At 37.2% G+C, this 26,414-nt stretch overlaps 2 protein-coding genes across 2 annotated transcripts; both read right to left on the reverse strand.

Moving 5' to 3' along the window:
- Positions 1–529: 529 nt before the first annotated feature.
- On the reverse strand, positions 530–15,005 carry LOC129925110 (ATP-binding cassette sub-family G member 8-like). The gene is made up of 5 exons (XM_056023471.1): positions 14,768–15,005; positions 9,514–9,590; positions 6,360–6,461; positions 3,315–3,480; positions 530–2,006 (listed from the first exon to the last, which is right to left on the reverse strand). The coding sequence occupies exons 1-5, from the start codon at positions 15,003–15,005 to the stop codon at positions 1,732–1,734; spliced, it is 858 nt and encodes a 285-aa protein (XP_055879446.1). The 3' UTR covers positions 530–1,731.
- Positions 15,006–15,563: 558 nt separating this feature from the next.
- On the reverse strand, positions 15,564–25,858 carry LOC106066988 (ATP-binding cassette sub-family G member 8-like). The gene is made up of 8 exons (XM_056023472.1): positions 25,413–25,858; positions 23,042–23,144; positions 21,315–21,550; positions 20,678–20,810; positions 19,886–20,009; positions 17,832–17,977; positions 16,530–16,684; positions 15,564–15,677 (listed from the first exon to the last, which is right to left on the reverse strand). Exons 1-8 carry the CDS (start codon positions 25,572–25,574, stop codon positions 15,564–15,566), a joined length of 1,173 nt encoding a protein of 390 aa, XP_055879447.1. The 5' UTR covers positions 25,575–25,858.
- Positions 25,859–26,414: the final 556 nt, after the last annotated feature.

Here is a 26,414-nt window from a genome sequence, read left to right on the forward strand (position 1 = left end):
ATTGAGAGAAATAATGTCCAGAACTAGCCGCTGCTGGGAAGCAGCAGACGCCTTGGCTGGCTTGGCCACGTTCGTAGAATGCCAGTAGGTCAACTTCCACAAGACATTCTGTATGGCGATTTAATAGAAGGCAGGAGTCAGGAGAGCCGCTGGTCGCCCACTTTTACTGTATACTGATATATGCAAACGCGACATGAATCTCTTCAAAATCGACATTAGCAGCTAAGAAAAAGTGTCACTAGATAGATCCACATGGAGAGGGAGCATAAAGGAAGGGTGTCGGATTGCAGATGTCATATACAACAGAAGTAGAAAGAGGGGTGAAAATGCTGTGGCGCCTGTCAATTACATATGCCCAACCAGTGACAGCAGCTGTGTATCAAGAATTGGCCTCTTAAGTCACACAAGAAGTTGCAAAAGGAAAAGATATGCTCTCGAGATGTAAAATGCCACAGAAAGAGAGAATGGCCAGAACACATAAATGATAGATCTGCACTATTAACAATAATAACAACAAACAAAAGATGAGTGTAAGAATACATTTTCTTTAATAAAAAGTCATGCAATAAATCTTGTGAAAGTAGTTCCGTTTCAAAACAAAAATATAGGCTTAGTAAGTATATTGAAAGCCTTTCTGCGTGCCCAGGCTTGGGTCGCCAGTTGTTAGGCGCTTCCGCGCTGTGTCTTATGCGGCTTAGTCCAACGTAGGTAACCAAAGGTAACTCTCAAATAACAAAAATCAAATGACACAGGTGAAAGGCCAACAATATAACTTAGTCGACGCTGATAGAAGTTTAATAATTACGAAGGGAACCATCGAATGTCATCAAGCTAAATCTCTACTTCAGTTACTAAAGCCGACCTTACTCTAGGGCTGCCAAAAAGCCTTCAGTGTTTACTTCCTATATCCTAGTCTTGTGTTTTAATTCGACGCGTCATTATCTGTAAGTCAAGTCATTTTTCCCACTAAATTCCTAATCGTGCCTTAACAAGGCTAAAATAATTATTTCTTATGATATAAACAGCCTTGACCTACAGTTTGATGTTGTTACCTAGACGGGATATTTTTCACAAGTATACATTTAATGATCAAGTTATTTGCATAATTTAACGCCAAAACTCTGTTTCCTTTGCAGTTCACAGGATGAATGATAGAGAGCTCCTCTGTTCTTATGACCCACGGTTAGCGAAGGTGTCATGTGGCCAGAAAAACGTCCGAACTAAAGTCAGGTACTAATAAGAGTTGGATGGACCCAGGGGCATCTAGTAACCCTAGCTAATACCCTAATTTTATAGGAAACATGGGTTGCGCAGTGGTCGAGAGGTAAAGCACTTGACTTCCAAACCGAGATGTCTCGGATTCAAATCCCGTTGAAGACAATGCGCCCCTGACACAATTCTAATGGGTATCTGACTAGTTGTGGAAAAGTAAATGCGGTTGGTCATTGTGCTGGCCACATGACACCCTCGTTAACAATGAGCCACAGAAACAGATGACCTGTACATCCTCTGCGCCATAGCAAAGTCTGAAAGTGCTACTTATTTACTGGGTTATTTTAAAATAAAGAAATTAAAAAACAAGAAAAATTTAAATGTTTCACTCATTGACATTTATAGTAACAAACGTTTATCAGATCTGTGTACAAGTGTGTGTGAGCGTGTGTGTATGTGCATGTGTGTGAGTATGTAATTGAGTGTGTGACTAGGTACTGAGACCTAAAGCCTGCACTATTAACTGTTGCCCAATCTGTCGTGAGGCTTCTGTGAGATAAACAGAAATCCTAAAAACATGACAATCAAGAAAACACTCATGTTGCCTAAGATGCCCAGGCAGCAATGCCACAGCTTCTCCTCCTCGAAGCCCATCATGTACAAGGCATCTGCCCCACTCTTCATGCAGCTTGAACTGCCCCGGTCGCACTGGAACTCTAAAGGCTTGACCTCCAGCAGACAGAGCGCCTGGAACCCCCAGCGCACGAATGATATCTGGGATATCCATCGAGTGGCTGTAGACGAAAATGATGGTCACATGACATACTCATTTATTTAGACATTTACATTGGTGTGTTAATGCGAAACTAATCATTACAGTAGGCCTGATTCTAATTCATGTCTTAGAGAACAGAATCTTTTCACGACTTAATTAAAGGACAGAGTCAAATCACGACTTAGAGAACAGAACCAATTCGCGATTTATGGGTCAAGGGCAATTAGGGATGGGGTCCTAATCTGTTGATACGAGGTGGAGATGAGACATTCAAGTTGTATTGAGCCGGGGGGGGGGGGAGAAATAAGGGAGAAGGGGAGAGAGAGGGACAGAGAGGGAGAGGCAGTGAGAATTAGAGAAACATAGTGATAATAAGAGGGAGGGTGAGAGAGAAATTATGAGTGACGGAGAGAAAGAGAGTGAGAGAAAGAGAGAGAGAGAGAGAGAGAGTGGATTGGCTGCCGGGTAGAGTGACATGCTTCCTGGATTGGCATCTACATAGTCCCCGGTTCAAACCCTACCCGCCGCCATCCCCCGACGTCCTTAGGGAGTTTTAGGCTAGCACTGAATTGTCTTCCATTCTGAAGGAACGACCAACAGAAAGTGTAAACCATAACATAGTGAGACATAAAGTGAAAGTGTTTACTAGAGAGAGACAGACAGAGAGAGAGACAGAGAGAGAGAGAGAGAGATAATTTGTTTCCAAGCGATACAGCAGCTACAACTTAAAGCGTATTGAACAAAGATCTCCATGATATAGGCCTGATGTTATTTGAACACATCGAGTGTTTATCTTTCTTTTTGGACCCTCTGGGGTCTAGAGCTTACCTAAGCTAGTGTTCTTCATTTATCTTTTTGTTCTATGTAGAGCCTCTGGGGTCAAGAGCTTACCAAAGCTACTGTTCTTCATGTATCTTTTGTTCTATGTAGAACCTCTGGGGTCAAGAGCTTACCTAAGCTACTGTTCTTCATGTATCTTTTGTTCTATGTAGAACCTCTGGGGTCTAGAGCTTACCTCAGCCAGTGTTCTTCATTTATCTTTTTGTTCTATGTAGAGCCTCTGGGGTCTAGAGCTTACCTCAGCCAGTGTTCTTCATTTATCTATTTGTTCTATGTAGACCCTCTGGGGTCAAGAGCTTACCTAAGCTACTGTTCTTCATGTATCTTTTGTTCTATGTAGAGCCTCTGGGGTCTAGAGCTTACCTAAGCTACTGTTCTTAATGTATCTTTTGTTCTATGTAGAGCCTCTGGGGTCTAGAGCTTACCTAAGCTACTGTTCTTCATGTATCTTTTGTTCTATGTAGAGCCTCTGGGGTCTAGAGCTTACCTAAGCTAGTGTTCTTCAGATTGATGAAAAAACCCGAGGCCTGTATGTAGAATGAAAAGATGACCAAAGTAAGAGCAGCTGCCATCTGATTGGTTGGCAAAATGGCTGATGACATCATCGCTAGGCAACGTGAAGTCAATACAGGAAGTCCAACAAAAAGCAGAAACTGAAGCAAAAAATTTAAAAAAAATATCTTTTAATTATATTAAATTGATATTAGAAGTAAAATTGATTTTAAAAAATGTTATTAGCTAGACGGCCATGCAATTTAAGTGGCATACCATGACGCTTTATCTTCAAGTCCTGGAATATATCCTTAAGAGGAAACTCTGGACGCATCCATTAAGATTAGAGACAGAGGGAATCATACTTACAATATCAGCTCTAATAGTGGCAATGTCTTTGAATCCGAAGATTAAGGAGGATTGCAGTGCCTAGCGTGACAATGACTAAGCAAACCCAGTTGCGAGCTGATTGCTGAGTAAGATGCTAACATCCAGCCCAAAGCAATTAAATAAAGGAAATATTGCCATAGTTTTATAACATTTGTGAGCTTGTATGTTAGAAAAGAATTGATAGTAGATCTATATAGAATTATCGTTTCTCGGTAAATCCGGTGTTTCTATTAGTATATCATCAGTGGCGTAGCTAGGGTATTTGATGCCTGGTGCGGTCGGTCCTCATGATGCCCCCCCCCTAAACAAAAAGTCCTTTTTTTTCTCCAAAAGAAATGCGTATTTAATGTTAAAGTATTGCTAATTTGGAAAAAAATGTATTTTACAAAAAAGATACTACAAATAAATCTTAGTGCTATCTTACTAGCAGTTTATCTATAATTTTCATACCGCATCATGATATTGCTAAAATCTGATGATAATTTCTAGAAGAATTTGGTCCAATGAAAAAAAAAAATCAACCCGTAGCTATTTAAAGGTGTGTTTCTACCGAATCTTCTTGCTTTTGCCTGTTGTTTTTTTTCATGCAGCCAATATTGCACTGATTTAGGACTTTTTATCCAGCCTTGACATGTCAGGTGTAGGCTTGATGCCCCTCATCACTTGATGCCCTGTGCGGCCCTCACCACCCGCACACTGCTAGCTACGCCACTGTATATCATTGTTGTGATTCCTCTTTGTAAAGTTTTTCTAAACTGAGTTGATAATTTAAATTGATTCTGTATATTCTCGTCATAAACAATCAGTCTCCATTAATAAACTACAATCTCATCTTCTTTGTATTATATATATATTTTTTTTGCGTACCAGCACCTTTTTCAATGTGGGGAAAAAATTATTACTTTTCTTCTAATTTAACGTTTATTATTAATTTATTAGTAGTTAAAAGTTAGACAATTCATCACTGAGTACTGGCACCTAATCACTGAGTACCGGCACCTAATCACTAAGTACCGGCACCTTTAAATATTTGTTCTCAAACTTGGAGGTCCACGTATCTCAGAGAGTACTGCGCGTGTACTTAAAACTTATTTAAATAATGTCAGACAATTAAGTTGTTACAACAAAAATATGAAAAGTTTAGTTTTGTTAAATTCTGTCTGTTTGACTATAGCAACTATAGTATTGTTTTTTGGACAAGATCAAAAGAGGGGAAAAAATCTCAATGGGCACTTACGATTCATATCACTTCAGATAAAGGGCAATAACTGGTTATTTAAGTTCACTTTACAATCCCAAAGTGGTTACTTGGTTCAAGACCTTTAAAGTCACGAGTGAACTACAATGTATTAGGATATTACAGACGGACAACATCTCAATAAATGTCTATTTATAGTCCCTGCATTGTGTTTCTATAGGCTACTAGTTTCAGTCTTCTTTATGCACTGCTATCATACTGTGCATTGCAATACATATTCCCAGTGCTAAGAAAATCAACTTTAATCAAACAATACATAAGTCAATAAGGTTATGCAAATTACAATGTCCAACCGTGGATTTCATTTCTCGAAAGTAGAAGAATATATATATCAGTAGTTGTACTATTATAAATTTAATACAAATTGCAGACAAAGTACTATTAACTGACTTTAATAATAATAATAACAATAATTTTATTTATAAAACGCTGTTAACAAACAAAATGTAGGCTCAAGGCGCTGTAATAACATTACAAACACAAATACGAGAGCTAAAATGACAAACTAATCTAAAAAAAAGTTTTAAACAGGTAGGTCTTAATGTTCTTCTTGAATGTAGTGTAGCATGTTGTATGTCTGAGAACAATGAGTTCCAAATCTTTGGGCCGTATACTGAAAAAGCAGGGTTCTATGAGGGACATATGAAGTGATCAGTTCGCTAAAGTACAAGGGCATCTCATTTTTCTAGATACACTGATGACCAAGTGTTCCCAACCTGTAGTCGATTATCGCTTTCACAAGACGCCAATGGAGTGTGCGCAAGAGAGCAGTAGCAGAATCTCGTCTTGTTTTTCTGAGAACTATTCGTGCGGCTTTGTTTTGAATACGTTGCAGCTTGGTTATTTTGTCATCGGGTATACCTGCTAGCACGGCGTTGCCGAAGTCAATGGCCCCGATATCTGACTCAGTCTTAGACTACCAGTCTTTCTTATGTATCTTCTAATCGTCCTACTCTAGAAACCATATTTACTCTTCAAGTCCAGTGAGACACTTACCAAGCAGCCACTGTAGACGTCCTGTGAGACACTTACCAAGCAGACACTGTAGACGTCCTGTGAGACACTTACCAAGCAGCCACTGTAGACGTCCAGTGAGACACTTACCAAGCAGCCACTGTAGACGTCCTGTGAGACACTTACCAAGCAGCCACTGTAGACGTCCTGTGAGACACTTACCAAGCAGCCACTATAGACGTCCTGTGAGACACTTACCAAGCAGCCATTGTAGACGTAAAGTGAGACACTTACCAAACAGCCATTGTAGACGTAAAGTGAGACACTTACCAAGCAGCCATTGTAGACGTCCAGTGAGACACTTACCAAGCAGCCATTGTAGACGTCCAGTGAGACACTTGCCAAGCAGCCATTGTAGACGTCCAGTGAGACACTTACCAAGCAGCCATTGTAGACGTCCAGTGAGACTCCAACCATCAAGTAGACAGGAAGAGCGTAGATGGTCACCATGATGGCGTTGCAGGGGATGTCACTAAGTATCTGGTCAACGTCAAATTTCAGAGAAAATAGAGTGGAAATAAAACATATGCCCACTAGAGTTACTTCAAGAAAACAAATAGGGGCAAAACAAAAAGTGGACATTGATTGGCTCAGGGAGTGATCATTGTCGTTAATTTATTTAAATATATATAAAGTGCAGTGGTAGGGGAGGAGGGGCGGGACATGTACATCACGTGACGCTACACAGGGGAAACAAAAAAAGTCCAATGAAGCCGATCCTCTGTGGCTTAAACATGAACGAAATATAGGGCTGAATGAGGCCCGAAGGTCGTAGTTGGGGCATCACTTGTTTAAAGAATCGGCTTTTAGTTTCTTTGGGGAGTTAATATTAACAGATATTAGTCAAAACATAATTAATGAAACTCTAAAACACAAATTACACGTAAATATAAATGGTTAAATTGTTAATTACAAATTTAATAATAAAAAACATATTAAAATAATTCAGAGTGTGTGGGTGTTTGCACGAGTAGAAGTGATGAATCATGTTTAATATTACTTAGGCAAAGTACAATACCTCTATAAGATATATAATGATCCGTTACTTAGGCAAAGTACAATACCTCTATAAGATATATAATGATCCGTTACTTAGGCAAAGTACAAGACCTCTATAAGATATATAATGATCCGTTACTTAGGCAAAGTACAATACCTCTATAAGATATATAATGATCCGTTACTTAGGCAAAGTACAATACCTCTATAAGATATATAATGATCCGTTACTTAGGCAAAGTACAATACCTCTATAAGATAAATAATGGTCCGTTACTTAGGCAAAGTACAAGACCTCTATAAGATAAATATTGGTCCGTTACTTAGGCAAAGTACAAGACCTCTATAAGATAAATAATGGTCCGTTACTTAGGCAAAGTACAATACCTCTATAAGATAAATAATGATCCGTTATTTAGGCAAAGTACAAGACCTCTATAAGATAAATAATGATCCGTTACTTGGTAAAGTGGAGGCGCGGTGGCTGAGTGGTAAAGCGCTTGGCTTCTGAACTGGGGGACCCGGGTTTGAATCCCGGTGAAGACTGGGATTTTTACTCAAAGGATCTTTAGGGCGCCTCAGAGTCCACCCACTCTAACGGGTAATTGACATTTGTTCGGGAAAAGTAAAGGCGGTTGGTCGTTTTGCTCCCCGTGGGCCACAGAAACAGATAACCTTTAATTCATCTGCCCTCATGCATCGCAAGATCTGAAAAGGGAACTACTTTTTTTTTACCTTGGCAAAGTACCCATGTAACTACTATAAGATAAATAATACTCAGTTACCTTGGCGAAGTACAAGTCTTCAATAAGATATAGAATACTCAGTTACCTTGGCGAAGTACAAGTCTTCAATAGGACATAGAATACTCAGTTACCTTGGTGAAGTACAAGTCTTCAATAAGATATAGAATACTCAGTTACCTTGGTGAAGTACAAGTCTTCAATAAGATATAGAATACTCAGTTACCTTGGTGAAGTACAAGTCTTCAATAAGATATAGAATACTCAGTTACCTTGGTGAAGTACAAGTCTTCAATAAGATATAGAATGCTCAGTTACCTTGGTGAAGTACAAGTCTTCAATAAGATATAGAATGCTCAGTTACCTTGGCGAAGTACAAGTCTTCAATAAGATATAGAATGCTCAGTTACCTTGGCGAAGTACAAGTCTTCAATAAGATATAGAATACTCAGTTACCTTGGTGAAGTACAAGTCTTCAATAAGATATAGAATGCTCAGTTACCTTGGCGAAGTACAAGTCTTCAATAAGATATAGAATGCTCAGTTACCTTGGCGAAGTACAAGACTTCAATAAGATATAGAATGCTCAGTTACCTTGGTGAAGTACAAGTCTTCAATAAGATATAGAATGCTCAGTTACCTTGATGAAGTACAAGTCTTCAATAAGATATAGAATGCTCAGTTACCTTGGCGAAGTACAAGTCTTCAATAAGATATAGAATGTTCAGTTACCTTGGTGAAGTACAAGTCTTCAATAAGATATAGAATGCTCAGTTACGTTGGCGAAGTACAAGTCTTCAATAAGATATAGAATGCTCAGTTACCTTGGTGAAGTACAAGTCTTCAATAAGATATAGAATGCTCAGTTACCTTGGCGAAGTACAAGTCTTCAATAAGATATAGAATGCTCAGTTACCTTGGTGAAGTACAAGTCTTCAATAAGATATAGAATGCTCAGTTACCTTGGCGAAGTACAAGTCTTCAATAAGATATAGAATGCTCAGTTACCTTGGCGAAGTACAAGTCTTCAATAAGATATAGAATGCTCAGTTACCTTGGCGAAGTACAAGTCTTCAATAAGATATAGAATGCTCAGTTACCTTGGCGAAGTACAAGTCTTCAATAAGATATAGAATGCTCAGTTACCTTGGCGAAGTACAAGTCTTCAATAAGATATAGAATGCTCAGTTACCTTGGCGAAGTACAAGTCTTCAATAAGATATAGAATGCTCAGTTACCTTGGCGAAGTACAAGTCTTCAATAAGATATAGAATGCTCAGTTACCTTGGTGAAGTACAAGTCTTCAATAAGATATAGAATGCTCAGTTACCTTGGCGAAGTACAAGTCTTCAATAAGATATAGAATGCTCAGTTACCTTGGTGAAGTACAAGTCTTCAATAAGATATAGAATGCTCAGTTACCTTGGCGAAGTACAAGTCTTCAATAAGATATAGAATGCTCAGTTACCTTGGCGAAGTACAAGTCTTCAATAAGATATAGAATGCTCAGTTACCTTGGCGAAGTACAAGTCTTCAATAAGATATAGAATGCTCAGTTACCTTGGCGAAGTACAAGTCTTCAATAAGATATAGAATGCTCAGTTACCTTGGCGAAGTACAAGTCTTCAATAAGATATAGAATGCTCAGTTACCTTGGCGAAGTACAAGTCTTCAATAAGATATAGAATACTCAGTTACCTTGGCGAAGTACAAGTCTTCAATAAGATATAGAATGCTCAGTTACCTTGGCGAAGTACAAGTCTTCAATAAGATATAGAATGCTCAGTTACCTTGGCGAAGTACAAGGCTGCAGGGTGGTAGAGCTTGTCTTGAAGTTCAAAATAAATAAAACGTCTCTCTTGGTGACCTATGAATTAGAAACCAGTTCAGATCGTTTCAAACACTCCATTGTCACGGCCTGAGAGGGGTGTTCAAATGGTAGGAGGTCCTTTCCTATTAAAGGAGAGGGGGCATTAGGCAATCGTAATAGTCCTAGTAACCCTAACCCTTAGTTTGAGTTCAAAACCAAATTCAGAATTTAAAAAAAAAGCAACATTAATCCATTATATTTAAGTCCGCCACCTTATCACCGCGTATAAATGATTTTAGAAAATTTATAAATGACCTTTTTTTCGTATGTAAATGCTATTTAAATCCACCTTTTCATCGGATATAAAGACTATTTAATATCGCCCTCTAAACGCTATTAGGTCAGGCCCCTAACCGCACATTGAAACAAAGTTACTGCATATAATACGACCACAACAAAAAAATGCACTATTTGAAGAAAACATAGCGGACATTGACACAATTACAAAAGCGCTGTGCCTACAGTCCTACTCAATCAAACATAACAAACGAATATTCACATTTGACTAGAGTAAGACCTTTAGTAAAATCACTAAATTTAGAAAGCCTTCAGGACAGAAGACAGAAGTAAAGTAACATTTATACATAAAACACTGAACCATAATCTTCAAATACAAAAACAAAATCTAATGTTTTTTAGCGGCCCCCGGCCCCCGAAAGGAGAAAAGACGCTATTAGTTTTGTGCGAAATGTCTGTCCGTCTGTCCGTCTAACCGTCTGTCCGTCCGTCCCGTTTAGATTTCGTAAACTAGAAAAGATATTGAAAATCCGACATCACAATATTTTAGACCATTCAAAGTTCTAATGCAACGGCTACTTTTCTTTTTTCTGAAAGCGAAAAATCTAATTTTTAAAATCATTTATGCAAGCAGTTTTTTAAAGAGAAAAAGCTAATTAGTATGCATTATAAGTTAGACATAATTTAAAATGAATAGTAATCTTATAAACTTCATTTTTAAAACATTCGAATAAGAGGTACTATCTTTCTATAACAATTGGATCAATTATAAGACATCAGTTAGGCCAAGGGAGGTGCGGTGGCTGAGCGGTAAAGCTCTTGGCTTCCGAACTGGGGGTCCGGGTTCAAATCCTGGTGAAGACTGGGATTTTCAACTTTGGAATCTTTGGGCGCCTCTGAGTCCACTCAGCTCTAATGGGTACCTGACATTAGTTGGGGAAAAGTATAGGCGGTTGGTCGTTGTGCTGGCTACATGACACCCTCGCTAATCGTAGGCCACAAAAAGAGATGAACTTTACATCATCTGTCCTATAGACCACAAGGTCTAAAAGGGGAACTAGTTAGGCCAGGTTCACATCTAACTTTACATTCACTTTCACCTATTCTTTGATCTGTGGGACCGTTGGGGCACTACACAAGATCTGTTAACCTTCTTTTTCCATTCTTATCTCTCATTTGTCTTTGATATAATTTCATTTGCATGTTCTTTCTGAAAATATTGAAGCCTGCCTGGATGGACCTTTTCGCGGGCCGATTTTGAGTTTGTGTTTCCACACAAACTGTCTTTTATAACCTTGTTGTTACATAGGCCTATATTTTGTGTATGTCTCTGACGTGTTGTAACAAGCATATGTGTAATATAGTCGATGTATATTTACATTATATATGTTTTTTGATTCTGTGGATTATTCAAATTAAATTATCAGGGCCTATTAAACAAATTATGAAACGATCATCAAGTATCAATAAAATAAAAAGTGAGAATAACAAAGATAGATGTAAGAACACGGACCTACAGTCAGGGGATACGAAGGACACTTGAAGTGAATGTATCATCATGGAACGTAGACGTGGTTTTTAGTGGTAGTTACTTTCTTTTTTTATTATTATTAATTGTTATTCGATATTATTTGTTGCGGACGACATCTTCGTTTTTTTGCAGAATATTTTTTCAACAACCGAAATTACTGTCCATCAAATGCGCCGTTACGCCATTGCGGGATGAACCATTTCTAGGGAGAAGATCTAATCACGTCGTGAAGAAATTTTAACACTAGTTAAATCCCATTTACCTAAGCCAATGAACGAAAACAAAATATGGTTAGTGGAAAATTGTATTAGGGGGTCGCGGAGCTCTAAATGTATTGTATTCAATACTGATTTTTCTGTGTTTTTTTTTTTAATGCCTCATTCGACGCTCAAGCAGTGGCGTAACTAAGGGGGGGGGGATGGGGGGGGAGAATTTTAAAATCCCCCCGGGCCCCCACCTAGGGGGGGCCCCCAAATGGGTGTCCGAAATTTATTTGTAAATACATAAATTAATATATATGATTGAAAAATAATGTCAACGGGTGTCTTTTTGTTTTCAACATTTATGGATTAAATTTATCACAAAGACTAAACCTAGATCTAGGTCTATCAGTACGTTGACTTTGTTGACATTTTAAAAATATTTTTTTCCCACAGAGATCAAAGTTTTTTTTAAAGTTAGTTTTACATTTTCAACTTTGTTGCCACGAATAAAACTGCATGATATACAGCGAATTCCAGGTATCTTGTTACCTTTACTAATAATAGATCTAAATGGCGAGTATTTTATGGCTACACTAATTAACCTGGAATCAAAATTTACAGAATCGAGTATAGCAGATCCAAAAGTTATTCTTGATAATGCTAGAATAGTCCATTATTCGGGTTTGGCGTCTATAATTTCAGAATTAAACTTCACACTTGAGTTATTACCCCTCTATTCATCGTTCCTCAATCCAATGGAAAATCTCTTTTTATTTCCATCTAATCCTTTTGCTTTCGCACAAAACATAAACAACAAACAATGACGTAATATCATATAATATTAGCACATCATTCCTTTTGAAGTTATTATCACACCCTTCCTTTTAAAGTTCTTAAAAGTGATATCTACTAGCAGGGCCGCCCTAGCATTTGCGGGCCCTATGCAAAACGGATCGCGCGGGGCCTAGTCTGGGTAGGGATGAGCATAATGTCAAAATTATTTTTTTTGAATTAGAAAATAGGCCTACTTTCGTCTTTGCAATACATTCTTATCAAATGAAAGCTCGCAATGCCACTTTTTATTTATAGGCACCCCAAAATGTGAATTTCGTCTATTCTTCAGGAGATTTGAATAAATTCAAAAAAAGTTCAGGACTTTATCGTATATTTTGCCTTTTCATGAGATTTCCTGGAGGCCCTGGAAAATCAGGAGGTCGCGAAAACCCTGTTATTTTATATACATTATAATGGTTTAATTTAATAATGTACACTTAGAATTAGCGCGGGTAGTCCTATGAAAGCGCGGGGCCCACTGCCACCGCATAGGCTGCAGTGGCCTAAGGCCGGCCTTGTCTACTAGGAACTTTAACAATTCGTCCACTTCTGGTTGTCTTGACTGGCACAACAAGTTCTCTAGACGTTGGTCTATAAATGTCTGTTTCGTTTGTTTCAACAGTTTGCAGTTCATTGTCTCCATCGGTATCTTAGTACTCACAGATGTCTTCATCGAAACTCTTATTCAAAAAGCGTTGATTTCTTCTGTATGTTTTTCCGTTTGTCTTTATGATTTAAGATCTGGGTGCTGAATGTTTTTTTATGACAACTGCTTTCTGCCATGTTTGACCTAGACGAACTCTCCGACAGAATAATCTTTAGGTAGTCTTGCTTTTGCATTGTATTTCACTTTGCTTTTCATCTGTCGTTCGTTGAGTAATGTCTCTGCATTTTCAGCTACCGATGGTTTCAATAGTTTGGGATCAGTTGGAATGATTCCCTGAGTCTTCTACTTGTCAGCAGTTGTGATGGTGAATACGGCAGTCCACTTATCGGAGTATTTCTATACTCGAGCATAACGAGATATGGATCTTTCCCACTTTTGTATTCTCTGAATCCTTTTTCTTGCGCACAAAACATAAACAACCAACAGTGACGTAATACCATGTAATATTAGCACAGAATCTTCTTCATGCAGTGGAAAATTAAGAATTTTTTGCTTATCTTGAATTCTGATCAAAGCTCTTGCGCCCAATTAATTTAGTTCAGAAGAAACTACAAAAGTCTGGACTGCATATACTGGAAGCTGCTAAAGAAATTAGTACCCTTTCATGCTTTCTGCAAAATGATGAGAAACTGACAAAAAAACAATCCATCGAAAAAGCAAAAGAAGATAGTGAATACTATGGATTCCCTGTAATCAAAACAACCAAAAGAAAGAAAAGACTTGATGGGAAGTTGAGTTATAATGTATGACTGTCAATAGAACTGCAATTCAAACGTGTGGCGACAGAAGTGCTGGACAGATTTCATATGGAGATGAAGAGCAGATTTCAAAGGTCGGAAAGAAAATGAATACCTTTGGGTTTCTTCTTGAACCAAGACACCTGTTAGATGAAGACACGCTTATGACAAAGTGTGCTATTCTTCCTGTTTGTATGATGAAATAAATGGCAAATCGCTTTTTCAATGATGTCATTGATGCACGAGCACTTTTCATCAACAAACCAGTAATACAATCACCAATAGACATATTGAGGAAACAGGCTTCATATGTGCTCAAACTTTGCAACCTCTTCCGAATACTGCTAACTCAGGCCACTTCCATTACGTCATGTGAGAGATCATTCTCTTAGCTCAAGTTCATCAAAAGCTATCTCAGGAGCACAATGACACAAGAAAGGCTTATCATGGCTTTAATGTCAGTGAAGTCACAAATACTAGAAAGTATCGATGTAGTTGATGTTATAAATGTCTTTGCTGCACAGAATGCACGACGTGAAGCGATATCAATTAAGATTTGTCACTTGTGCATTATTTAACTAATAAATAAAGGTATTATTCATTAAAAGAGCTTGATTACTTTTTGTTAAGTTTACTGATATACTGAACCAATTGGATTTGGGGCGTATATATTTTTGCGTACAGTATCCCATGTCATATGTCGAATGTCAAAATGTAAGGGCCCCCAAAGAGGTCAATCCCCCCGGGCCCCCAAATCCATAGTTACGCCCCTGCGCTCAAGTCTAAGTGATACAGTGGACACCATAGTGGTCAACTAAAAATCATTCGACCCTCAAGTCTAACTGCTACAGTAGACACCACAGTGGTCAACTAAAAATCATTCGACCCTCAAGTCTAACTGCTACAGTGGACACCATAGTGGTCAACTAAAACTTCGTGGCACACGCTAAGACAACGGAACGTACACTGTTCTACCAGACCCAGGAGAATCTTGTTGGCGTAGAGAGCACTCGTCATGAACATCAGTCCGAACCAATCCCTGATGGAGCCCTGGTCTCTCTTTAAGCCGTAGAAGACCACGCCCAGATGTAACGAGAGAAGAAGGGCTTCAACTGCGTAAATGAACATGTCTTTGTACTCGTCCAGCATGATCTTCAGAAATCTCCTGAAAGCAATGGCGTACAGAAAAATGTCACATGACATCTTAAAATAGCTAGAAAGACTTGTGGAATTTCTTAAATCAATGTAGCAAGTCCGGATTTAAGCATTTGGAGGCGTAGGGGCATGATTTTTGTGGAAGACCCTACACTTTTTTGAAAGCTTTAATAATAAAGATCCTCTATCTATCTATCTATCTATCTATCTATCTATCTATCTATCTATCTATCTATCTATCTATCTATATTGGGCCAAAACTAGAACAAATCTAAAACACAACAGCTAAGGACCAAATATTTTCTCTCTGTCTCAAACCTTTTAGTATCGGTGAAAAAACGTTGTTTCAGAGAAAACAAAACCCACTAGCAGCATCAGGGGTTCTCAACCTGTGGGTCGCGACCCCTTTGGGGGTCGATTGACCATATGCCAGGGGTCGCCTAAGACCACCGAAAATATGGATTGCTATTGTCTACCCTACAATTCTGTATTTGTGTATGGGGGGGGGGGGGTCGCGGCAGAATGGGGGATTGTAAAAAGGGGTCGCCGAGCTTAAAAGGTTGAGAACCGCTGCGTGACTAGCTTTTCATAAATCGTGTTCTATAATTACCTCAGAAGAACGTGACATTGTGTAACAATCCCTGGGTGAGCACTTTGTTTCTCACGTGACGGTAGTACTCGCTGTACTGACTCGTCATCAAGGGACGTTTGCTCGAGACACTGTAGAGATTTGGACGTTTGAGACTTTGTGCAAGAAGAGATTTAAGGAGCTACGTTAAAATATGTGCACTATTGAATAGCCTTGCAATTAGTTAAAATATGTGCACTATTGAATAGCCTTGCAATTAGTTAAAATATGTGCACTATTGAATAGCCTTGCAATGAGTTAAAATATGTGCACTATTGAATAGCCTTGCAATTAGTTAAAATATGTGCACTATTGAATAGCTTTGCAATGAGTTAAAATATGTGCACTATTGAATAGCCTTGCAATGAGTTAAAATATGTGCACTATTGAATAACTTTGCAATGAGTTAAAATATGTACACTATTGAATAGATTTGCAATGAGTTAAAATATGTGCACTATTGAATAGCCTTGCAATGAGTTAAAATAGGTGCACTATTAAATAGCCTTGCAATGAGTTAAAACGTGTGCACTATTGAATAGCTTTGCAATGAGTTAAAATAAGTGCACTATTGAATAGCTTTGCAATGAGTTAAAATAAGTGCACTATTAAATAGCTTTGCAATGAGTTAAAATAGGTTCACTATTCAATAGCCTTGCAATGAGTTAATATTTATAATAAGTAATAAAAATTTAAAATAAAAATGCCAATAGTTAAACATGTGGAAGAGGTGGCCAGACCGTCTCTTAAGATGAGCCTTCAGTTCACAAGCTTAGTAAAAATCACATGAGCAAGAAGTCTGCATAAATTAATTTGAAAAGTCAACTGTAACCGACTTAGTCACTTGTAACTGTCGACAATGTTAAACAGGGTTTAGAACTCAATATCTTAATGTAGACTTGATTTTTAAATTTTTATTAGTTGGTGACGTAATCCTAACTCACAATTTCATCTTCTGCTCCGGCGACTTCCTGTGTCTCAAGGTTAACGACCATTACGTCATCTTGTTTGGACTTGTAGGCTTCGAGTAACATTTGAATTAGTGCCAAGCTTCTGTGTTCTCTCTCAGGCGAGGTGTTGTCCACTGCAGTCAGATCAACTGAAATTAGAAATTTTAAATATGAACTAACGTTAGTGCTGAGAATTTCGATGCAAGTCATGCCTCACCAATGAAACCTGTTCACATTGTTCAAATTCTTTTTATATTTTTTTTCCAAAATTTCAGCTCCATCGAAAGTGAAAATTAAACAAAATGACGATGACATTACCTTTATATTGAACTATTTCTTATGATGAAGTGGTGAATGTATATATGTTTATTAAACAATAGAAAAAAAAAACATCGAGTTAGAATGTCTACTTTACAGATTGATCAGTAAGTCTCAGACTTTACTGTAGACAAGCAAGAGGTTTACAATAATTTAGTTAAAGAACTGCAGGTGCCACCTCTATAACCTATACACTAACGAATGTTTTTCTTGGTCTACATGAGAGCAGGACCTAAACATACGGGCCTGCATCTAGGCTGCCTTCAACACTGCGTTCGACGCTGCGCTTATTACGATGTCATAAACCTCTTTGTAGGCAGCCTTTCGGAAAAGATTAATTACGAATCAATTAAGATGAAACAGAGACCTGACAATCGAGTCCAACAAGTCCGGCCCGCTATCCCACTACGAAGGCCTTCATCAGAATCGGTAGGCTGGAGTGGCGACTTGCACGGCTTCGCGGCTGTTTCAAAATAGCAAGATGAAGAAATTTTTCGTTATTAGCAAGGCCTCCGGCTACCTGTAACGAGTGGACGCAGGACACGAGGATGTGTGCCATGTAGGTAGCATGAGCCAATCTTAGCAAGTTTTTGGAACTTTCAGACATGATTTGGATTGAAAAGCTCAATGTCCGTGCCTGGTCGTTAGGTAAAAATAAAATCGTTCAAGGAATTATGGGGCTTTTTACAAGCGCGCAATTCCCTACTGGACTTCATTGAAGTTTTTTTTAAATCCTTGTTAAACAATTTAAATTGGTGCTTTTTGCGATGTCCACGGGTCTACACGACTGTAAGGCGCGCGTGACATATGTAGTGGAAAGTCAAAGGTCATTGTGTCTAGCACATGACACAATCACGTGATGTTTACGTAACATACTCTCTTGATGGAAAGTTGTACAAATACTAATTTCGACAATACAAAAGAAATGAAACAATAAAACATATAAAGAAATTGTAAACAAAATAAAACACTTCCTACTATAATAGTCGCATGGATTCATGTGCTCTGGACACGGGTAGCCCAGACTTGTGAAATAGTTGACCATCTCTTTAGCTGGACCATTGAAGACAATGCTTCCTTTGGACAATAGCATCATGGCGTCCACTGTAGTGAAGATATCAAACCTGGAGACAGTACATATAGGGAACTTTTGCATGTTTTAAACAAAGCTTATATCAACTCTGTCTGTTTTGTATGTCTGTCTGGTACAAATTTTGTACATGTTATTTTTCCCACACCCAATCACAGATAAGTTGAAAGTTGGACTAATTCGTTATTCTCGAAGACTGAAAAAAACAAACAATTTGAATTATCAATTAATTAGTAGTAATTAAAAAAAAGAGAGATAAATCTTGCAGTATTTTTATATGCAGCAAATTGTGCTGTTCTTTCCTTTATATAATCTTCGTGTTTTTATGAATATATTTTTTTATTTTCTTGTTTATACTTTGTTTATCTTTGTTTATAATTTGTTTATACTTTGTTTATACTTTGTTTATACTTTGATTATACTTAATTTGTACTTTGTTTATAATTTGTTTATACTTTGTTTATATTTTGTTTATACTTTGTTTATACTTTGTTTATCTTTGTTTATAATTTGTTTATACTTTGTTTATACTTTGCTTATACTTTGTTTATACTTTGATTATACTTAATTTGTACTTTGTTTATAATTTGTTTATACTTTGTTTATAATTTGTTTATACTTTGTTTATAATTTGTGCTACCTTTGAATGGGGGCGACTATATGCAAAGGGATATAACTGATTCCGAATAATAAGAACGTTACGAAATGATAGTCTTCAGTTCCCCTATGAGCCTTAACGGTAAATAAGAACATAACTACTCCAACAAACAATAAAATGATCTTTCAGAATTTTAAATCAAAATTTTGGTCACGCATCAAGATTTTATGTTCGAAATTTCGTTTTGGAAAGTTGTCAAAATAAACTAAACATTTTTTTTTTACTTTCAATATAACGAAAGTGTGAGAAAATTGCAAGTAATGAATTGAAAAACACACTAGGGTGTTAAGAAAAGAAATGCCCGTTTTAAAAACATTAATATTACACTGACCAAAGCTAAAAACATTTTTAAAAGTGCAACGAGTCGCTAAAAGATTAGCTGTTTGAACAACTGCCCAATCTGAGCAATTCATATCACACATAAATTTTGTCTGGAGAAATTTCAAACGATAGCGAATTTGTTATCTGCTGGTGGGGTTTATGGTCTCTCGACACTCAAACCATATTAACTATTCCTAAGAATAATAATAAAGGTTTGTTTCCAAATGAAAACATTAAAATAGATCACGGTAAAAGTAAGCAGACCCATCAGTGACCTACATATTTTGTCAGAAACAACACGAACATTGTGTTGATTTGTTCTCTATTGGATGTCTGCGTAAACAATGGACAAACTTTTGGCGATTTTTTAATTATTTTTCTTTGTACAATTACATTGAAATGAAATCTTTTTTTTTTCTTTTCATTGAAACTTATGGCACTAATAATTGATATGTAGAAGCAATATAGGGAACTGTTATTACCTTTGTTGGCTTAACGAACCGTATTGACAAACGTATGCGATATGGAAATGGTATATGTTGAGATGGTATATGTTGAGAAGGTATGTGTTGAGATGGTATATATTGAGATGGTATATATTGAGATGGTATATGTTAACATGGTATATGTTGATATGGTATAGATAGAGATGGCATATATGAGCTGATATAGTATATATTGAGATGGTATGTGTTGAGATGGTATGTGTTGAGATGGTACATATATTATATGTTGAGATGGCATATAAAGTATATATTGTGCTGGTATAAGTTGAAATGGTATACATTGAGATGGTATATACTGAGAAGGTATATATATTATATATACTGAGATGGTTCACACTGAGATGGTATATACATTATATATTGAGATGGTATATATTGTATATATTGAGATGGTATATACTGAGATGGTATATATGCAGTATATATTGAGATGGTATTTGTTGAGATGGTATTGTACCTGGGTTGGTGGATGGACATAATAATTGTTCTTTGTTTTGATGCCAACATGGAAAGAGTCTTGACTATACTGTTGGCAGTGTACGAGTCCAGGCCTGACGTTGGTTCATCCAGAACTAGGATACCTTGAATAGAAGAGATGCACTCTACTTGAATTAGAATTCATTTGGACATTTCCATTAATGGCGGATAGCTATAAATGGTTAGATTATTTGGTGTAACCGGTGTAGAGAACATGAGTTGATGAAGCTAGGTATTTCAATAGGCATACGATAACATTTGTACACAAGTTTTAACACTGTCAAAAAGTTTTACTTGAAGCGCAAAGTTATTTGTAGTATTTAGTTGGTAACAGTTCAATGCGGCGCCTTATTGATCTCGAAAATCTCTCTCAATCTTCCTTCTTTGATTATCTCACGTTTGTTTAGATTACTTTATATCATCCGAGCATATTTACATATTGCTTTCTCTTCTTGTACTATGTTGCTTATACAATGTAAACCAGATCATGCAAATCAATAGATACCAAAAAGATAACCAAAAAAAAAACAAAAAAAAAAAACAGCTGCAGCAATAGCATCACAGACAACAGCATAGCATATAGAAAAATATTAAAAAAAACAATAATAACAACAACAACAAAAAAAAAAACAACAACAACAAAAAAACAGCAGAGTGCTGGGTTTAACATATTCCATGCTACTCCCTATTTAAAAAAAAGTTCTTCTCTTTAAGAAGTCAAATACTTACAAGAGCCTAGACTACAACGAATCTAAACATTCTAATAACGTACTTGGCAGGATAAGGAGCTGGATTCCAATGCTCACTCTCCGCCTCTCTCCCCCGGACAGGCCACGAATGGAGTCATTGCCAACTTTAGTGTCCGCGGCTTGGGTGAGACCGAGCTCGGCAATGACTAGGTCAACCTGAGGCCCAGAAATTTTGAAAGGATTGAGAAATCACAACTTGAGAAAATACACGATATGAAAAGAACTTGAAGTAGAGAATCCACACACGCTTATTTCATTTTTTTTCGTTACAAAGCTTCTACTAACTCACTCTGTCTGTCTGTCTGTCTGTCTTGGGGGGGGGGGGGGAGATTCTCTTGCACTTTTTTAAAACCCTTTATCATTCTCGGATCAAGTTGAAATTTAGCACAATTATGTATTGTTCATGATAACACCTACATCGATAAAAACAAACAAACAAACAAACAAAAACCCCATTGCAGTATTGAGAGATATGTCCGTCCGCGATTGAACGGTGCTCTCTTTTCATTCAATTTAAGCTTTGTTTTTAAATGATTATTCTCTCTCTCTCTCTCTGATCTCTTTCTCTTGTGTTTAATAATCCCTCTTTCCTTCTCTTTACCTTACTCTCTCTTTGTTTTTAGTGCTAAAAAAAAAGATAAACTAGATGGAACTACTCACTCTCTCTTTGATCTTTTCCTCGCTGAATGTCCGGGGCAACTTGAGCTGGGCAACAAACATCAGGGTTTCCCGGACGGTCAGTGATGCAATAAGCCGATCATCCTGCCGGACATAACCAGCACATGAGTCTAAGACTGACTTGGTTCTGACCTCAGAATTGAGATACACTTGACCGGTGGTAACACCAGAAGACGTGCGACATGTCAGTATGTCCAGGAGGGACGTCTTTCCACTACCTGGTCAATAGATATATATATTATTTTGTCGCGGGAGGGTGGGGGTTCCCCCGAAAAAAATCCTGGCTACGCCCATGATATATATATATATATATCAAGAATCTAGTCCTTTACCATACACAAATAATCTCTCTATTTCTATATATCTCTCTCTCTTTATCTATCTATTTCTCTGTATGTCTATCTATGTATCTGTCTATCTATCTATCTATCTATCTCTATCTATATTATTTTATATCTCGGTGGTAAAAATATGTGCGTTTACAATCAACTATCAAATTTACTTGAAAATCATAAAGGTAGAACAACTGCAGACCGAGTCGCTCGTTATTTGAGGCACATAGAAATGAAGACATGCGCAGTAGAGCTCCAACAGACAACGGCTTCGTCTGCATGAAATGTGGCAAATTATGCAGGTCGCAACTGGGTTTAAGTGTTTACGTTCAATACTGCACGCATCCTTAATCTTCGGACTAGAAACCATTGCCTTCATTTCATTAGTTAGAGACAACAGAATGAGCAGTGAGAATATAACACTAAACGTCTTGTCCATCAAGCGTATCAAAGACTCAGTGAAAGCGTCAGCGTGTCCAATTTTATTTTTCATACACTATACAAGATTTCACGAGAATATATAATATATGTTTTAAAGGGGGAGGTTTAACAAGAATGAATGTTACTTTCATATTTTGGTATGATTGTTATATCCCCTTGTTGTGAATGTGAATAGTATTGCACGTGTTGTGAACTGAGTGATTAAGTCTTCTTTGAATGATTGCTCCCGGTCCAGAAAGGTTGGACGTTTACTTCCTGGACTGGTGTTTGTTTATTAATATTAATATTTATTGTGCATTATTTGATCTATATTGGATATTAAAATCATCATTTTTATATTCTTGGAGATCTGGAGTTGGAGTTGAAGCGCATTAAGTATAATTGTTCTTAGTTGTAATATTTAAGAATTGAAGAATTTAAGAATCAAGTAATATTTGTTCGTATAAGTGAAACCCCTAGTGAGCCAAGTTAAGACAAGACAAGAGCCAAGCATATTAATTGAACCCTGACACACTATACAAGATTTCATGAGAATATATAATATATGTTTTAAAGATATAGATCTAGACTGTAACAATAAAACAACAATCTTATTTCACCTTATATTGTTCGTATTAATAATAAATAGTTTAAAAAGTTTGTACGTGTATAAGGCTTGTCTTCGAGTGCGGTATTTCACGTGTCTACGCAGCCCCAGCTGTGCATATACCAGAGCACTTTGTTTGCTAGTGTAACTTAATAACTCTACTACGGAAATTGCGATGTATAAATTTCAGTTATTGTCTATTACAGACACGGTAGGTTTTTTAATAAAAAGCGTATGTTTTGTTTTTTTTCTCTGTCTCTTCTAAATTTTAAAAAATTTCATTTACAGCTACCAAATTCACTTCACTTTGGGGCCTCCAATTATCCAAGGCCGGCACTGTAAGGTCTTACCTGATCCTCCCATGATTGCCATCAGTTGTCCACTTTTGGCGGTGAAACTGATGTCTTTCAAGACTTGTAAACTGTTTCCTTTGTCCTTGACTTCCCAGGGCATCTTTTAATTTGAAAGGTACAAAATTCAGTGGATTTAATGAAATGAGTTTAGTTTTAAATGAAAACATCGTTGTCATGGTTCGTGTCGCTACTCTAACCTCAGCATCGCTGGATTCTAGTGAGCACTAGTTGAAAGAGAAACAAAATGTATTCACTTGATAACTAAGTTGATGACAGGCTCATTTCTATTGGATGTTCGGTGGCTGGTTAGAGGTATACTCTTCGGCTATCGGTCATGATGGCCATGAGTTCTAACCTTGCAATAGATATGAACTAGGGTGTAATAAATTTTTTTCTGAAAGGAACAAAATATCCTGCACCTCTATATGTGTGTGCCAAAGCGAGACCATTCTTTATAGAAGCTCTTAACACTGACCTGCAACGTTACAACACGTCCGCAGTTGTCTGCTTTTGCCAAGAAATAATTTTTCCAATTTGGGTGTCACCTCAAAAGGTTGTCACCCGGTGCGGACCACACCGCTTGCGGCCCCCTAGTGACGCCACTGTTTACATCTATACATGAGGGTCTGAAAATGGAACTTTACTTAATGGATCTATCGCTGGCTCTTCACGGTGAATACACTTCTTAAGCAGCAATGCTTTTATTTCAGTAACCAGTGAAGCGTAACGTTTGAACAACATTTCTCTCGATAACCAACAAACTTTGTAATGCAGCAGATGACCTGACATACTCACTCTACCTCATTAAATTAGAAATTCTTTGAATCGGCGATAGTAAATTGCTTCAGCTACAATGGAGTTGATATTCTTCTTAATCACCACTTTCAATTATAGGTAAATGTGATATGAATATGCCCGTGTACTTACAGTTTCCTTCTTCTAAATGATAGCACAGTTGGTAACTATTTCAGGGTTGGTTCTGTTTAATTTCCAAATAATGACAAGTCCACTTTTCACCTGACTGACTTTTCTCTCCATATCTTGAAACCGAGACATTTTTGTTTTCCAAATGGAATTCAATATTTTTCGACGCGTTAATGACATCAGTTTCTACTCCTAGCGTATCTCCAGTCAAGGGGGATACATTTCTTTTTGGGCTTTATGTGGAGATAACTCACGCAAGAATCGCATGTCACTCCTCGCCCCTCCCCCGTACGATGGACAGGATAAAGGTAAACAATAAATGTATATATATATATATCTTAAGTGCGGTGGCTGAGTGGTTAAGCGCTCGGCTTCCGAACTTGGAGCCTTGGTTCGAATTTCGGTGAAGATTTAAAATTTCGGGATTTTTAGGGCGCTCATGAGCCCACCCAACTCTAATGGGTGCCTGACTTTAATTGGGGAAACTAAAGACGGTTGTTCGTTGTGCGGCCACATAACACCCTGCTTGTTAACCGCTGATCATAGAAACAGATGACCTTAACATCATCTGCTCCATACATCGCAAGATCTGAAAGGGAAACTTTACTTTACTTAAGACCCTGGAGCATGAACTTATTTTGTCGAATTTGCAGCCCACCGAAAAAGTCTCGGCGCAGTTAATGATGGAGATAATAATAATATTTGCAAGCAGCTCTACTGTTGTTGCTATCTAAACAAATGTATTCTTTTATCTGCAAACTTTTATTTCAAAACGTTGCAGGGCGCATGCGCAGCCAAATTTATTAATTTAATTTTTTTTGCAGAAATACTTCTGTCACATTTATAAATGTTAATTTTATTATGTCGTTAAATAAAAAAAAGAATAAAGCATATCTATGTTTTGTTCTGTATGCTTTTGTTTAAACATATTTTTAATGCCAAGAGCAAGAGTCATATTTTTGTCCATTAGATTTGGGATTTAAGTTTGTTGTGTAATTATTGTTATATCAAGTTTTGAAGTCATATCACCAACATTATGATGTGTGTGTGTGTGTGTGCGCGCGTGTGTGTGTGGGTTGTCTTTTTCCGTGGGTCTCAGAGTTTTAAACCTGGAACATCCAGACGACATGTCCCGAGTTCATACCATACGACTAGACAAATATCCACAAAAGTCTGCAATATTCGTTTATGAAATAGAATTATTAAAACTTTTTTTTTCGGAAAAGAGTGGTATACTTGAAGGCCTACTGTATACACTAGAGTAGAGTAGAGTGATCAAATGTATATGCTAAAAAGAAGTATGCTATAGAACTTATCGTCAGAACCTCTCGCGCAAAAAAAAAGGGCTGCACCGAAACGACAATCGCGCAAAAACGACGGCGCCAAAAAAAGCTGCTCCAAAAGTCGCGAACGCTATTCAAAGTTTTGCTATCCTAAAGCTTACCTGGAGATTGCTGACCGTCCTCCACCAACTTGCAGACTTTTCGGGCACGCTGTAGGATAATTTGTCCACCCGGACGTCTATCTTCACTGTGTCCGTGACGAGGGGATCCATCAAATCGATGAGAGAATCAACGCAGCCATTTCCAGAGACTTGTCTCTCCATTTACATAACCGCCGTATTTGTTTTGTTTCCTTGCTGAGTCAATTAAAAAACTGAAATTGAAGAATATCGTCTGCTATTCTCAAGCTCGTCTTTCCTATAAATTTTCGCTTTATTTGGATTGATTATTCTATAATGTTTTTTTTTTTTTTTCATTAGCTACAACATATAAATTAGTTCTTATTTAGAACAAATTCAAAGAAACTACAACTGTTTCAAAACTAATAATTTAGTCTTATTTGAGACGCATGCCCAGACAGTGAGGGAGAGAGAGGGCCATAATCTTATAGTTCAATTAATAATCAAGTACACGATAAATCAACGAAGTTGGACTAATATAGAAATCGTTATCGGAAAGACCTTATGGAGATAGAGGTTAAAGGTCAGTGCAATATGGTTTGGAAAAAAAACACATCACTACAACAAGGTTAACAAGAAGGTTAAAACTAGAACCTGATATTTAATCTATTATAATGACATAGAATGGGGAGAGAAAGCTTTTTCTTTTAGTGACTGATATTGTATTATTTTTAATTATAATAACTTTTTCGTTTTACTGTAAATAAATATGAAACAGATATTTTTTTCATATCGTACCACAAAATATGCAGAAACAAATTACCTGTTATGGAAACATCATAAATACATTATTATAAAGATAAACGCTAATACTTTATGTGCCTTATGAACGTTTGCGTTTTTAAAAAGTCATTAATTGTTACTCGGTAGTAAACACGCATATTTAATACTATTTTAAGACGAACAAGTCTCATTAGACTTTTAGAACATTTTTTTATTGTGATCCCTGTCCCTGCAGATTTCAAGGGATGTCAATGGGATAAG

Source organism: Biomphalaria glabrata, chromosome 3, assembly GCF_947242115.1.
Source record: "Biomphalaria glabrata chromosome 3, xgBioGlab47.1, whole genome shotgun sequence".
NCBI classification, from domain to species: domain Eukaryota; kingdom Metazoa; phylum Mollusca; class Gastropoda; family Planorbidae; genus Biomphalaria; species Biomphalaria glabrata.